Consider the following 14,868-nt stretch of genomic DNA (forward strand, 5'->3'; position numbering starts at 1 on the left):
TGGTCCTGAGGCAGCCAGGGTGTCACTGGTCTGCTTTTGCTGCTTCTCTGGGCCTGGAGCTGAAACACAACTGAGCCTCACTGTCCTGGGGCTAATGCTTCCGGGCTATTCTCTGGCTCCACTGTTTGTCTCTCCCCCACCCCCCAGCCCCCCAAAAAGAGGGTCTAACTTGCATGATAGCAACAGGCCAGGGAAGGAAAGTTCAGGGGAGTGTCCAAACCACGCGGCCAGCCATGTGCTCGGGGAGGAAAGGTCACCCTGGGGGCGAGGTCCTTGTTTTCCCAGTTTTGCCCGTTGCTAGGCACCTGGGACTTTCCACGCTGGTGACCTTCTGTACCTGCCCGTCGTCCTTCCCTGCTCATGCCTGTCTAACTGCCTGCCACACTGGGCAAGCCTCTTCACTTCTCTGAGCCTCAGTTTCTGTATTTGTGAAATAAGGGTGATGACGACGATGGTAATAATAACGAGTTTCTTGACTTACTCTGAGTGACATACTGCATCCTTCAAGTCCTCGGCGCAGAGGAAGGTTTCAGCAAATGTGAGCTCTATTTCACTGCTCCTCTGCGTCTTCCCACTGCTGCAAACATCTGACGCGGGTATCGGGAACCTCGCCCTGAGATGGAGAGAAAGAAAACGAAGAGCTGGCTTTCTTCCAAGATTTGTTTTCCAGAGAACGCGCACATCCTTCCAACCAGCCAAGTTCCTCAAAAACAGCCAGAAAAAGAAGGAAAAAAAAATAGAAGAAATAAATAGCAAGATGCTTTTTTTTTTCCCCTTTGGACCGGACATGTGGGTTAGCTGCAAATTGTTTCCCAAAAATGAGTCAGTGGGGAAGAGATGACATGCGAGTTTGAACCTGTGTCATCAAAACATCATTAAATAGCCCATCCGCCCTGAGAACCTGCCATCCTCGTGTGGGCCCATTTCCACAGCCTGGTCGGACTTAGGAAGCCGACCCACCCAGGTTCGAACCCTGGTGGTGACACTTCCTCGTTTGTGTGACATTTCAGCCCTCTGAGCCTTGGTTTCTCCATCCGTGAAATGGGAATAGCCTTGTCTGCCTCACAGGGTTTGTGGGATACAGTGAGACCACCCAGGAGCCTACAACATGTCAAAGAGTCATAGTGGCAACAGCGGCCGCCATTCTCGTGCCCTTCTGCAGCTGCTGCGGCCAAGTTTGCTGAACTTTGCCCCCTGGCTTTTCAAAGGTCTGCCAGAGACATCTGACCCTCTCATCGGCCCCTGGCTCGTCAGCAAGACGGAAACCCTCTTTAGAATCCTTTTCTCTCTTTTCCTCCTGAATTCCCATGTGTCATGGCTGCCCCCCCCCCCCGCCCCGTCCATGGCTAGGTGTGCCCATTTAACAGATGGGCAAAGGGAGGCATTCAGAGAGGTGATGTGACATGCTTGAGGGATTGTCTCCTCAAGGGCGTGGAGACAGGGTCCTGCTGCCTGCAGTGCTGCAGCCATAGGCTGGATTCAAACAGGGGCCAAGGAATCTGGGGGGAGGGATCCCAAACTCAGACCTCACTGGGCCCGCAGGCAGCATGCCCGGGCAAAGCAGACCGGACTGGAAGAGGGGCTGCGGGGGGCGTGGGGGGGGGCGTGGTGTCCCTGCCATGGCTGCACCCGGGGACCTGGGCTCCTAGTCTTCTCTCTGAGCTGAGAGTTGGGCTCTCAGGACCACCAGGGGCCTCCCCGTCCAGCATGGCACCACACACCCCTCCTGCCTGCCCTCCCTGGGAGCTGGGACCCTCCCACCTCTTTCTCACTCCCTCTGGGGAGGAGCCAGCTGCTCTGTGGGCGGGGCAGTGGGCAGCCCTCACCACATCCTCCTCTTCCTCCTCTTCCTCCCCACCCCTCATACGCTCTGGGGCAGCGATGTCGGCAGCGGCTTCTGAGGGACCCACTGGGGGCCCTCTGCCAAGTGACTGATGGGCTTGGGGTTCAACTGCTTCTCCCTGAGTCTAACCCACAGCCTGCCTCCTGTCTGCCTGGCTAGCCCTTGCCTGCTGTCGGTCCATCCCTGGTGCAGCCGATCGGTCCCTGCCCCAAGATGATCCTCTTCTGTCCGTGTATGACCTCTCTGGGACGTGACTGACCACTGCGTGGCCTGCTTGCCCAGAGCCCAGCTCCCATCTGTCCAGGGGGCAGGTTGTATCCTGTCTGGTTGATGACTCGGTGTCGGCTGTGGATTCCCGTCCTAGAGTCCTGCCTGTCCTCCCACCACACGGAGCTCAGCTGCCCCCCTGGGAGCCCACTGAGCACCCTGAGCTCACGGAATGGATGTCTGAGGAAGAAGCGGGAATAGCAGGTAACTCCTCGACGCTGGGGCAGGGGCACCTCTCTGCCCAGGGGGGCCCAGTCCTCTCCTGAAGTGGAAGGGCCAGAGGGGTCCCGGGCCCTCAGGCCAGCTGGGGCCATGAGTGAGGCCAGCAGGGTTGGCTGGAGTCTCCTGTGCAGCCCGGCTCAGGTGGCTGCAGGGCCTTGGCGTGGGTCTGCTGGCGGCCTGCGGCCCGGGGCAGGGCATGGCCAGGTGCCCCGGGGGCTCTCTGTAAACCCAGCCTTCCAAAGGCAAGGGGCTGGGGAGGGAAAGCCGGTTCTAGATCCAATGTGACTCGAAAGTCCCCGAGGTTCTGGGCAGCTGAGCTGGGCAGGGGTGGGCTGGGTGTGACTCTGTGTCGCGGCTAGGGGGCCCATTTTGGGGGTGAGCGGGAGGCATCAACTGTGTGCCAACTTTTGTGTTGTATCTCTGTTTTACCTAATCCTTCAAAATGAGTTGGTGTGCCCATTTCACAGATAAAGAACTGAGGCTCTGAGAGGTAGAAAGATTTTCCCAAGGTGACTCAGGCAGGTGACTTGGGGGCTGGTCCTGCCCTCCACGTGCTGTCTCCTCATCCCTCACATAAAAGAACGGGACCAGGCGATGAGGGGCAAACCGGTGCTGTGCGCCCCATGGAGGCGAGGAGAGCGCCGGGGGCTGGGGGCTGAGGCTGAGCCTTGGAGGGTGGGTCCATTTCTGACTGTGAAATAGAGGTGAAGGCAGGGACAGGCACATTCCTGGCAGGGGAGCGGGGACAGCAAGCGCCTGGAGTGGGGACCTAGGACTCATGGAAGGAATGGCAAGTGCTGCTCAGCCGGAGCAGAGGACCCAGGGCAGGGGGCCTCATGGAGTCAGGGCCGCTGGGGGTGGGGAGGGCACCGGCATGACCCAGGCAGGAGGCATCAGAGTCGGGGCCACTGGCAGGGGGGGGGGGGCGGGGGGGGGGAAAGAGGGGGCATCTGCATGACCCAGGCAGGAGGCATCACGGAGTCGGGGCCGCTGGGGGAGAACACCTGCGTTCCCCTGGGGGAAGAGCTGGGCTTTCAGGGGCACGTGGCAGAGCCGGGAAAACCTGGCGGGTTCAGAGTCCAGCCATGCGGGACTGGGTAAGCCCGGCCAAGTCTCTGTGGCTCTTCTAGCTACAGGAGCCTTGGTGGTTTCATCTGTAAAATGGGAACAAAGGCAGCTCCATCCTCGTGGGGCTGATTGTGAGGATTTGAAGTCATAAAAATATGAAAGCTGCTGGCTGGAGGCCTTCCCAGGAGGGGAATTTACACCTGAGGAGCCTGGAGCTCGGGGGCGGTGGGGGGGCGGTGGGGGGGCGGTGGGGACCACTCTCCACGGGCAGTAGAAGGTGCAGGGCACCCCTCGGGAGCCTCAGTCTTGCCTCCCTCGGCCCCCTGGTCCAGCCTTCCCGGCTTGGGCGCTCAGCATGCTGCAGGCACTCGAGGGCCTCGTATAATCCCCCCAACACAGGTGAGGCTGCGGCCTCATTCAGCCCCGGTCACAGATGAGACTGCGGCTCCGTGGGGAGAACCTTGCCCCATGTCAACTGTGACTGGGAGAGGCAGAGCCCTGGTGCTGCCCACCCCGCCCCTGGCAGCGTGTCTGGATCCTCACAGCCCCTCTGCGGAGGACGCTAGGAGGGGGACGAGACCCAGGGCTGGGAGAGGGGCAAGCAAGGCGAAGGCCGAGCCCTCGGATGTGCTGCAGGCTCGCCCCACCCCAGAGAGGAAGAGGGGGCGTTGGAGCCCCTCAAGGATGTGGTTGGGGTGGGGTGGGTGGGCTGGGGGGGGATGCTGGAGGGAGGCCAGTTCAAGAGAAGGTGGAAACGCCGGCCACCGGAGGTTTTGGAGGCACCAGCTTCTCCGCAGCATCTCGGCCTTCTGGCGCTGGAGGGAAAAATGAAGAGAAGGAAGGAAGCTCTCCCATGGCCGGGAGGGGAGCAGCGCCTTCACGGTTGGTTTTGGAAGCAGCCAGACCTGGGTGCGAGTCCCAGCTGTGTGACCTTGAGGAAGCCACCAACCTCTCTGAACCTGTTTCCTCATCTGTTAGATGGACATAGAGCGCCTGTCTCGAGCTTGCTGTGAGGTTTTGTTCCACATGTATTTATGGAGCACCCACTGTGCGCCAGGCCCTGCCCTGCCCTGCCCCCGGGATGCAGTGGTCACAGCCAGCCAGCCAGTGGGAGGATGAGGCCACAGGGCACAGCAGTGCTCACAAGGAATGGTAGCTGATGTTTTACTTTCAATATTATTGGCGATAATCCCCTTGTTATTAGCTAGGACACTCGGCACAGCTTCTGGCATAGGCTAAGCCTCAATGAGTGATAGCTCTTACGATGACTCTACTCCCCGCGTTCACAGGTGGGGAAACTGAGGCTCAGCGAGGGTGGGTTTTTCTAGGGTCACCCAGGAAGTCATTTACAAGCAGAGGGAAGAAAGCTGTGCAGACAGGGGAACAGGACTTCCTAACAGCCCTCTCCTCACGTGTCTTTCTTCCCTGCCCTCCAGTGCCTCCAAGCCCAGGGGTGGGGGAGGGGGAGCCGGGAGGAGCCCCCACCCACCCCCTGGACTCACAGGTGCCACCCCCCACTCCTCGCTCTGGCACCCAGCCAGAGGGACTTTTTATGACAGCTCAAATGAGAGCTCTGAGTAAACGTGGAAATTCTGAAGCAACCTGAGAACATTCACTTCCCCGGGTGTGGGCAGGGAGCCCACTGAGGGCCTCGGATGGCCAGAACACCTGCAGCAGGAACCCAGCCTGCTGGTCCCCAGAGCCCCCAGGGAGGATCTGGTTATGCAAATTGTCCCCAAGGAGGTGAGGCCAGTGTACCTGCATGGCTCTGGTCCCTCCTCGCTGTGCAACCACGGGCGAGGCTCTGGACCTCTCTGGGCCTCTAGCTCCTCATCTGCCTGATGATGTAGACTGGGACTCGGACCTGCCAACTCTCCCCAGCACAAACCAGTGACATGCAGGCTGCTTTGGCTGGCACCGGGGCCAGGGCAGGCTGGTGGGGGCCTGATGGGCAAGAAAGGGATAAAAGCAGGTTGCCAGTCCTGCCCCCCGCAACCCCCCACCCCCACCTCGTGGCCTCAGCAGTTGTGGTTGAAAGCATTTTTTCTTTCTCTGCCTTGCAACCAGCCCCTCCTGGTCTGGGGAAAGTGGGGCTGGAGTGCGCTGTGGCTGCAGCAGCTGAGAGGCTGCACAGTCTGGGTGGAGATGGTAGGGCAGGTAGAGATGGCACAGGCAGGGGAAGGCTGCCGGGAGTGGGAGAGCTTCACAGCTAGGGGAGGTTGCACAGGCTGGGAGAAGTGTCAGCAGGAAAAGGTTGTTCAGGCGAGAAAGGGCGTCATGGACAAGGACCCAGGCTGGGCTGGGAGAGAGAGACTGAGAGCTCCACAGGCTCCGAGGTTGTACATCCTCGGAAAGGACAGACGCTGCCTCTCAGGTTCAGCTCCTACTGACGAAGCCATGATGCCGATGTCCTGGCATACCTGCCCTGACACACCCACAACCCACCTCGTCACTGGCAAAAAGGTAAAAAGCAACTAACATTACCCACACATCTACAGTGTGCCCAGCACCTGCCTCATACCCCCTCAGCCAGGCCAGGGCACAGGGCACTGCCCCCATTCTACAGATGAGGAAAACTGAGGCTCAGAGAAAGGAGGAGATGTGCCCAAGGCCCCACTGTGAGTGAGTGGCAGGCCGGGGGGCTGGCTCTTCCTCAGCCTGAGCGCTCCGTTAGGTGGGAACCAGCTGCTGCCCCCGGGCGCCCCGTTGTCCCTGTCTGAAGTGCCTTGTTACTAACCTGATGACAGCAGTCATGATGGCTCAGACCCTGGGAACGGAGGGTGCTGCCCAGGGTGGGGGCAGTTCCTGGAGACAGAGGAAGCTGATGGGGAAACCGAGACCTCTCTGGGGGCTGCCTCAGGCCTGCTCCTTGTATGACTGGACACAGTAATTCTTAGCCTCGTTCGTTCACTCCCCCTGCTTCTCCAGCTACTTGCTGATCACCCACTCCGTTCCAGGCCCCTTCTAGGCACTGTGGTGAACAACACAAGTCAATCTCCTGGCCACTGGGAGCGTATGCTCTGAGGCTGGAGATAGGTCATGAACACAAAACCAGGAACATGTACCGAACCGATCCTGCTATCACACTGTGAACAAGGAGACAAACGAAGGGATATGTGGCCCAGAGAGCTGCAGGGGAGGCCCGTTTCAGAGAGTGCAGATTGAAATCCGAGAATGAGGGAGCAAACAGCACAAGGAAAAGTGTTCTAGGCAGAGGGAACGGCATGTGCAGAGACCCTGAGGTGGGGAAAAAGTTGAAGCATTGGCGCTTTGTCCTGATCAAGTGCATGAAGATCCCCAAGGCGCCGAATTTAAAAAAGGGAGTAAAAAAGAGTAAGATTTAACTTGGGACCACAGTCTAATCGCTTTCAACATTGAGGTTAAGCTTCAAAGCCATCATTACTCGTATAGAAAGCGGGCCCTTTCATTCAGCCGCTCTTGCAATGACTGTTTTGAGCACCTACGTGTCAGGCACTGGGGATTCGGCAGTAACCGAGACACACGTGGCCCCGCCCGGATGCTGCTTCGAATGCCGCCGAAAGCACCACGAGCAGTGTGTCTGGTGGAGGCAGGGACCCCAGGGGAAGGAGTGACTCGCTCTCTGGGGAGGCCGGAGATTGACAGGAGGCGACATGTGAACTGGATTTTGAAGACAGAGTAGGAGGCTGGCAGTCGCCACGGCCCGCAGAGCGCTCCGGTGGCTGGGACGCACGCGCCCGGGCACGGCAGCCGGGTGGATGGCACGGCGGTGAGGCCGTCCGGACCCGGTGCATCCGGGGTCCGGGACGGACGCCGGCTGGAGGGGATGTTGGGGAGTGGATCCTGCAAGTTCTGGACTCAGGAATTTGGGGTTTTCTCTGAAGGTCAATGAGGAGCCACGGATGCCGTAGTGGAAGGAGGATGGGGTTGGAGGGGTCGCCGCTGGCAGCAGGGACGTGAGGGAGGAAGCCCATAGCGGGCAAGGTGGGCAGAGTCCTTGAGCCCTTTCTTCTGTGTTCCCTTTCGGGAAGTCCCTCGGCCTTGAGACTTCCCCTTCTGGTGACCCGCGGGCTCTTGTTCCTGGCGCGCCGGGGAGTCCCTCCTCACCCACTCCATTGCCTCTTGGTCCCCATGGGAAACGGGCCATTTACTTCATCTCACTCCTCACCTTTCACTTTCCACTCCCAGTCCCCCCCGAATCGCAGTGGGGATGAGGACTGACGTGAGGAACTAGATGGATGCCATTCCCGAACCATCAGCGAGGGACAGAGGACACAGAGAAACCAGTGCTTGGGTTCTTTCCAGCTTGGGGAGGTTGTACATAACGCTGCTGTGGACCCCCCCGCACATTCCGCCTGTATGTGTGTGTATATATATACACTAGAGGCCTGGTGCACGACATCCGTGAACTCGGGGGGTCTCTCTGCCCTGCCTGCACCCTCTCGCAGGACCCCGCAGGGAGTGGGCCTAATCTGGCAGGTGGACATCCCCCGAGGGATGTCCGAGGGGTCCTTTGTGCTGCTGCAGAGGCGGGAGAGGCTCCTGCCACCCCCGCTGCACTCGCCAGCTGTGAGCCTGGCTTCCTGCTGAGCAGTGCTCTCCCTGTGGGAGCGCTGACCACCAGGGGGCAGCTCCTGCGTTGAGCATCTGCCCCCTGGTGGTCAGTGTGCATCATAGCAACCAGTTGTTCTGTAATTCGGTCAATTTGTACATTAGCCTTTTATTACATAGGATTCTCACTGGTGCATGATCTAGAAATGGAAGTGTTGGGTGTCCTGTTCAGCTGACGCTTTCTGACATGGTTGCACCAATTTGCATTCTTACCGGAAAACTGGGTCAAGTGCAGGTTACTCCAGATCTTCTCACGCACTTGGAATAGTCTGTCTTTTTCATTTTAGCCATTCTGGGTGGATGAGCAGCTGTATCATATGTAAAGTTGCATTTCCTTGATGAATAATGATTTTAAACACCTTTCAATATGCTTATTGGCCACTTAGATGTCTTCTTTTGTAAAGTGTCTGTTTAAGCTTTCTGTCTATCTTTTAAAAATGGAGTTCTGTGTTAGTTATTATTGTTTTGTAGGAGTTCTTTCTATATTCTGGGTTCAGATATAGAAGGCAACCAATCAATGTTTCTCTTTCACACAGATGTCTCTCTCTCTCTCCCCGCCTCTCTCTAAGCATATCCTTGGGTGAGCATTAAAAAATAAAAAATTATCTATATCTATATCTATCTATATGTATATATATATATGATATAGAAGGCAACCAATCAATGTTTCTCTTTCACACAGATGTCTCTCTCTCTCTCCCCGCCTCTCTCTAAGCATATCCTTGGGTGAGCATTAAAAAATAAAAAATTATCTATATCTATATCTATCTATATGTATGTATATATATATGTTAAAGTGTATACACACTTTAACAGCTGACAACTTCATCTTGAAAATGAAATGCATTTTCATAAACACTGCCTTTATAATTATTCAAAGTGTGTGTATATATTCTTGGGACACCCTATACATGTATGTATATGTGTGTCAGTATAGATATAGATGGAATCTCCTCCCATTTTGTCTTTTTCCCATTCTCTTAATGGAATCTTTAGATGGACAAAAACTCCTAATTTTAATGAAGTTCAATTTGTCAGTCTGTTTCTTTATGGCTAGAGCTTGGTATGTGCTGTTAAAGAGGTGCTGCCTGCCCTAAGGTCATGAAAATAGTACCCCAAGTTTTCTTCTCCTCTACATGCTTCATTGTTTTAGCTTTCACACAGGTCTACAATCCGTCTGTGACTTATTTTTATAGGTGATGTGAAGCAGAGGGTCAAGGTTTATTTTCTTCTAGATGGATACCCAGCTAATCTGCCCTCATTTTTAAGATCATGCTCTCCATGGCTTTGCTGTGGTACTTTTGTTGAAGGTTGAGTGGCTATATCTGTGAATCTATTTCTGGACTCTATTATTTTTTCATCGGCTCATTTGTCTTTCCTTTCAACAATGCCATATTTTTCTTCAAGATTGTCTAAATTATTCTTGGCTCTTTGCATTTCTATGTAAATTGTAGAACTAGATGGTCCATTTCCACCAAAGAAAATCTTGCTGGGGATTTTTTTGAGCCTTGGGTTTACATGGAAACTATAGTTCAATTTGGGGAGAATTGACATTTCTAGAATACAGTTATCCCTCAATAACCACAGGGAATCTGTCCCAGTATCTCCTGTGGATACTGAAATCCAGGGATGCTCAAGTCCCTTATATAAAACTAGAGGCCCGGTGCATGAAATTTGTGCACTGGGGGCAGGGGCTCAGCCTGGCCTGCACCCTCTTGCAGTCCAGGAGCCCTCGGGGGATGTCTGACTGATGGCTTAGACCAGGGGCGGGCAAACTTTTTGACTCGAGGGCCACAATGGGTTCTTAAACTAGACCGGAGGGCCGGAACAAAAGCATGGATGGAGTGTTTGTGTGAACTAATATAAATTCAAAGTAAACATCATTGCATAAAAGGGTACGGTCTTTTTTTTTTTAGTTTTATTCATTTCAAACGGGCCGGATCTGGCCCGTGGGCCGTAGTTTGCCCACGGCTGGCTTAGACTGAGCCGTCAGTTGGACATCCTTAGCGCTGCCAGGGAAGTGGGAGAGGCTCCCAACACCGCCACTGTGCTCACCAGCTGTGAGCCTGGTTTCTGGCTCAGTGGTGCTCCCCCTGTGGGAGTGCACTGACCACCAGGGGGTAACTCCTGCATTGAGTTTCTGCCCCCTGGTGGTCAGTGTGCATCATAGCAACCGGTTGTTCCAAAATTTGGTTGGTTTGCATATTAGCCTTTTATTATATAGGATTATATAGGATGGTACAGTGTTTGCATATAACCTATATTTGCATAGAAGCGACAGCAAGGTATGCTTACACACCACTTCATTCACATGTATTCAGAATCGTGCTGAATTTCATGTTTTGCTTTTTGAAACTTGGTGGGATTTTAAAAAATAATTTTGATTCTCAGTTGGTTGAATCCACAGATGTGAAACACAGATACAGAAGGCTGACTGTATTACAATTTCCAATCCATGAGCAAAGTATGTCCCTCCATTTATTTATATTTTTAAAAAATTATCTTACAGATATCTTGTAGATTTCTGTGTGGAGGTCTTGTACATCCTTCATTAGATTTATTCTTGGAAATTTGATTTTTATGGTAATGTAAGTTATATAATTTAAAAAATTTCATGTTTGCTCTTAGTGTGTAGAAATACAGTAGTTGTGTTTTCTTTACACTTTATTAACTTTGTTAGTATACTTTTGCAAGCTGGAGGTCCAGATGTAGGAAGAAATAGCTGAAAAACCCCAGCCTGCTTCATCTATCTACCAGTTGGGGACTTCCTACCTTTGCTTTGGTGATGGTTGTAGACATCGCCATTGCTAATCCCATGAGAAAGGGTAATGTGCTGCAAAACAGAATCCCTAGCCTTGAACTTCATAAACCAGTAAATATTTTCTTACCGTCGTAACAATATTTAGGTGTACAACACAGAACAGTGCAGTTTAACTACATGCGCTTTGCTATACAGCAGATCTCTGAAACTTCATCATGCGCTCTATCCCCATGGAGCAGCTCCCTATTATACCCCCTCCCTCCGGCCCCTAGCGACCCCCATCCTACTTTCTATTTCTATGAGTTTGATTACTTTAGATATGTCATATAACTGGAACCATGCTGTACTTGTCTTTCACGAGGGGCTTATTTTGCTTAGCATAACGTCCTCAAAATCGATTCATGTTATAGCATCTGGCAGAATTTCCTTTTTCTTTTTTTTTTAAGGCTAAATAATATTCCAGTGCATGCACACCACATTTTCTTATCAGTTCACTGGCTGATGAATTTAGGTTGCTTCCATAACCTTGACTGTTATGAATCATGCTGCAATGAACATGGGCGTGCAGATTACTCTTTGAGATCTTGTTTTCAATTCTTTAGGCTATGTACCCAAAAATGAGACTGCTGGATTACATGGTAGTTCTATTTTCAATATTTTAAAGGAAACGCCATACTGTTTTCTGTAGCATTTGCATTGTTTTACAATTCCACCAGCAGGGTGCAAGGGATCCAGATTTCCCACATCCTCCCCAACACAGCAGTCATCTCAGCAGGTGTGAAGCAGTAACTCGTGGTGGTTTTGATCTGCGGCTCCCTGATGACTAGTGGTGCAGAGCATCTTGTCAGACACCTGTTGGCCATTTGCTTATCTTCGCTGGAGAAATATCTATTTAAGTCCTTTGCCCATTTTTTTGTTTTTGTGTTCTGAGATATAGGAGTTCTTTATAAATTCTGAATATATTCAATATAGGGTGTGCAATTTCTTTTATTTTATTTTATCATTCTGTAGGTTGTATCCCCTGTTGATTGTTTTCTCTGCTGCCCCAAAGTTTGAGGCCATCCTAGTTGTCTGTGTTTGCTTTGTTGCTTGTGCTTTAGGTGTCATATCCCATAAATAATTGCCAAGCCCAGTGTCATGAAGTTTCTCCCTATATTTTTTTTCTAGGAGTTTTATAGTTTCAGGGTTTACATTTAGGCCTTTAATCCATTTTGAATTAACTTTGTATGTGATGTAAGATAAGAGTCTGCCGGGAGCCAGTCCATCCTTGCTGTTTCAAAGGACCTGGCATATATGGCATACTGTTCTTAATATGTTTGCTCACCTTCTTGGCACTGTGTTTTAACCAAGGTCTCCTCTCTTAGAAAGGTTGTTTCCCCAGGTAGGGATTTTCCCCCAAAGTTAGGGAGGGAATAAAACCCCTTAACTAAGTGCCAGGAGGGTAATTAATCACTTTAACTACGAACAATCATGCTTAAGCTACATAATCTTTACTCCCTGGAATGGAGATAAGAAACGCCCTAACCTTTGGAATAGAGATTGATAGGATTGGAATCAACTGGTATAAATACAGATGTAAGAAGACAGAACTTAGAAGACAGAACCAAGAGAGACAGAACCTAGGCACAGAACCTACACAGAACGTTCTCTAGAGACAGAAGAACTTCGCTGGAGAGAACATGGCAAAAGATCCTGGACAGAAACTGGCCTCAGAACCTAGAGACAGAACCTAGCGAGAGAACCTGGCTGAAGATCCTGGACTGAACCTGACTACAGAAATTGGCAAGAGAACCTGACTAGAACCTGGTGACTGAACCTGGCTGGAGAACCTAGCGAGGGAACATGGACACAGAACCTGGCTGGAGATCCTAACCAGAACTTCGCTAGAGATCCTGGCTAGGCTGCTGATCAACTGAATGCTGTCTCCGTGTCATTCCTTCTTCGCCGACTCCATCTACGCCTTTGGGGACCCCCTGGACCCGCTCTTCATTCTTTTGCATGTGGATTTCCAGATTTCCCAGCGCCATTTGTTAAAGAGACTCCCCCCCCCCCCCCCCGCCTCCTTGTCAAAGATCATTTGACCATGTCCACAGGGGTTATTTCTGGGCCTCTATTCTGTTCCATTGGTCTCAATACCTACTTGCCTCTCTTTATGCCAATACCTACGTTGATTACTGTAGCTTGGTAATATATTTTGAAACCAGGAAGTCTGAGGCCTTCATCTTCATTCTTCTTTCTCAAGATTTGGTTATTTGGGGCCTTTTGAGATTCCATATAAATTTTAAGATTTTTCTCTGTTTGCAAATAATGTCATTGGGATTTTGACAGAGATTGCATTGAATCTGTAGATTGCTTTGGGCACTTAAAATATATCAAGCCTTCCAATCCATGAACATGGAATATTTTTCTATTTATTTGTGTCTTCTTTAATTTCTTTCAGCTGTTTCTTTTGTAGTTTTAAGTGTCCGAGTCTTTCACCTCCTTGATTAAGTTTACTCCTAAGGCTTTTATTCTTTTTGATACTAGTAAATGGCATGCTTTTTAAGTTATTTGTGCATTGTTCTTTGTTCGTGTATAGAAATGCAGCTGATTTTTGAGTGTGGTTTTGTATTCTGCCACTTTACTGAATTGGTTAATTAGTCTAACAGGTTTATTATGTGGAATCTTCGGGGTTATTTATATTTAAGATCATGCCACCTGTGAACAGAGATAATTTTACTTCTTCCTTCCCAACTTGACTGCCATTTGTTTATTTATTTATTTGACTAATTGCTTTGGCTAAGACACCCAGGATTATGTTAGTGGTGGCAAGGGTGAGCCTTCTTGCCTTGTTTCTGTGTTTTTATTTTGTTGTTAATCCTCACCTGAGAATATGTTTTTTCCATTGATTTTTGGGGAGAGTGGGAGGGAGGAAAGGGGAGAGAGAGAGAGAGAGAGAGAGAGAGAGAGAGAGAGAGAGAGACATTGATGTGAGACACATCCACTGGTTGTCTTCTGCACATGTCTCAGCTGGGCCAGGGATCGAGCCGGTAACCCAGGTACATACTCTTAATCAGGAATCGAACCTGTGACCCTTCGGTGAGTAGGTCAACACTCTAACCACTGGGAACACCAGCCAGGCCTTGCCTTGTATTTTTTTATATTAGAGGGAAAGCTTTCAGCTATTTACCATTGAGGCGAACAGTGTATTCATTTATGGCGTTTATTATGTTCAGGTAATTTTATTCTATTACTAGTTTATTGAATGTCTTCATCATGAAAAGATGTTGAATTTTGTCGAATGCTTTTTCGGCATTATTTGAAATAATCATGTCATTTCTGTCCTTTTTCTGTTGATGTATCGTATTTTTGTATTTTGAGCCATCCTTGCATCCCAAGGTTAAGTCCCATTTATTCATAGTGTATATCCCTTTTTAATGTGGTGTTAAATGTGGTTTGCTAGTATTTTGTTGAGGATTTTTTGTGTCAACATTCCTTATGCATGTTGGTCTCAAAATATCTTATTGTACTGTAGTTACCCTTATTTTTGTGATGATGTGAGATGATAAAATGCCAAACCTATTCCTAAATCAGGGTAACCATCCCTTACTTGCAGTAAATGACTTGGTCCACTCATTTCAGGGGTCCTTTCTGATCCAGCATGTTGCCATCAATTAGAGCACATTTTCTGTTCATGTCTTCCACCCACAGATTTAATGTCTTTCCTTTTTTATTCATTCATTTATTTATTTGTTTTTGTTAATCCTCACCCGAGGATATTTTTCCATTGATTTTTTAGAGAGTGTGGAAGAGAGAGGGAAAGACAGAGAGAAACATCGATGTGAGAGAAATGCATCGATTGGTTGCCTCCTGCACGTGCCCTGACCAGGGCCCGGGCCAGGGAGGAGCCTGCAACCAAGTATGTGCCCTTGCCTGGAATCGAACCCAGATCCTTTGGTCCACAGGCCAATGCTCTATCCACTGAGCAAAACTAGTGAGGGCGCCTTTTCCATTTTAACTAAGCACTTATCATGCACTGTGGCTCTTACTTTTGTAGTTTGAAGTGTGACAGCAAAACTAGCATAAATTTCTTTTTCCCTCTTCACAATATCATGGATAGAAGATTTATTCTTACTGC

At 50.6% G+C, this 14,868-nt stretch overlaps 1 protein-coding gene across 3 annotated transcripts in view; it reads left to right on the plus strand.

Annotated features, from left to right (window-relative positions):
* The first annotated feature begins 1,747 nt into the window (after positions 1-1,747).
* IL21R (interleukin 21 receptor) overlaps positions 1,748-14,868 on the plus strand; it is a 35,982-nt gene continuing 22,861 nt past the window's right edge. For 2 of the 3 annotated variants that reach the window (XM_036303195.1, XM_036303196.1), the window contains exon 1: positions 1,748-2,314. Coding sequence is in view for 1 of the 3 variants with exons in the window: in XM_036303196.1 (XP_036159089.1) it covers positions 2,287-2,314 (28 nt within the window). In the remaining 2 variants the exon portion in view is untranslated. The remainder of the gene's footprint in view (positions 2,315-14,868) is intronic. The other variant, XM_036303194.1, reaches the window with a different exon arrangement.

This window comes from Myotis myotis, unplaced genomic scaffold (assembly GCF_014108235.1).
Source record: "Myotis myotis isolate mMyoMyo1 unplaced genomic scaffold, mMyoMyo1.p scaffold_m19_p_35, whole genome shotgun sequence".
Lineage (NCBI taxonomy): Eukaryota > Metazoa > Chordata > Mammalia > Chiroptera > Vespertilionidae > Myotis > Myotis myotis.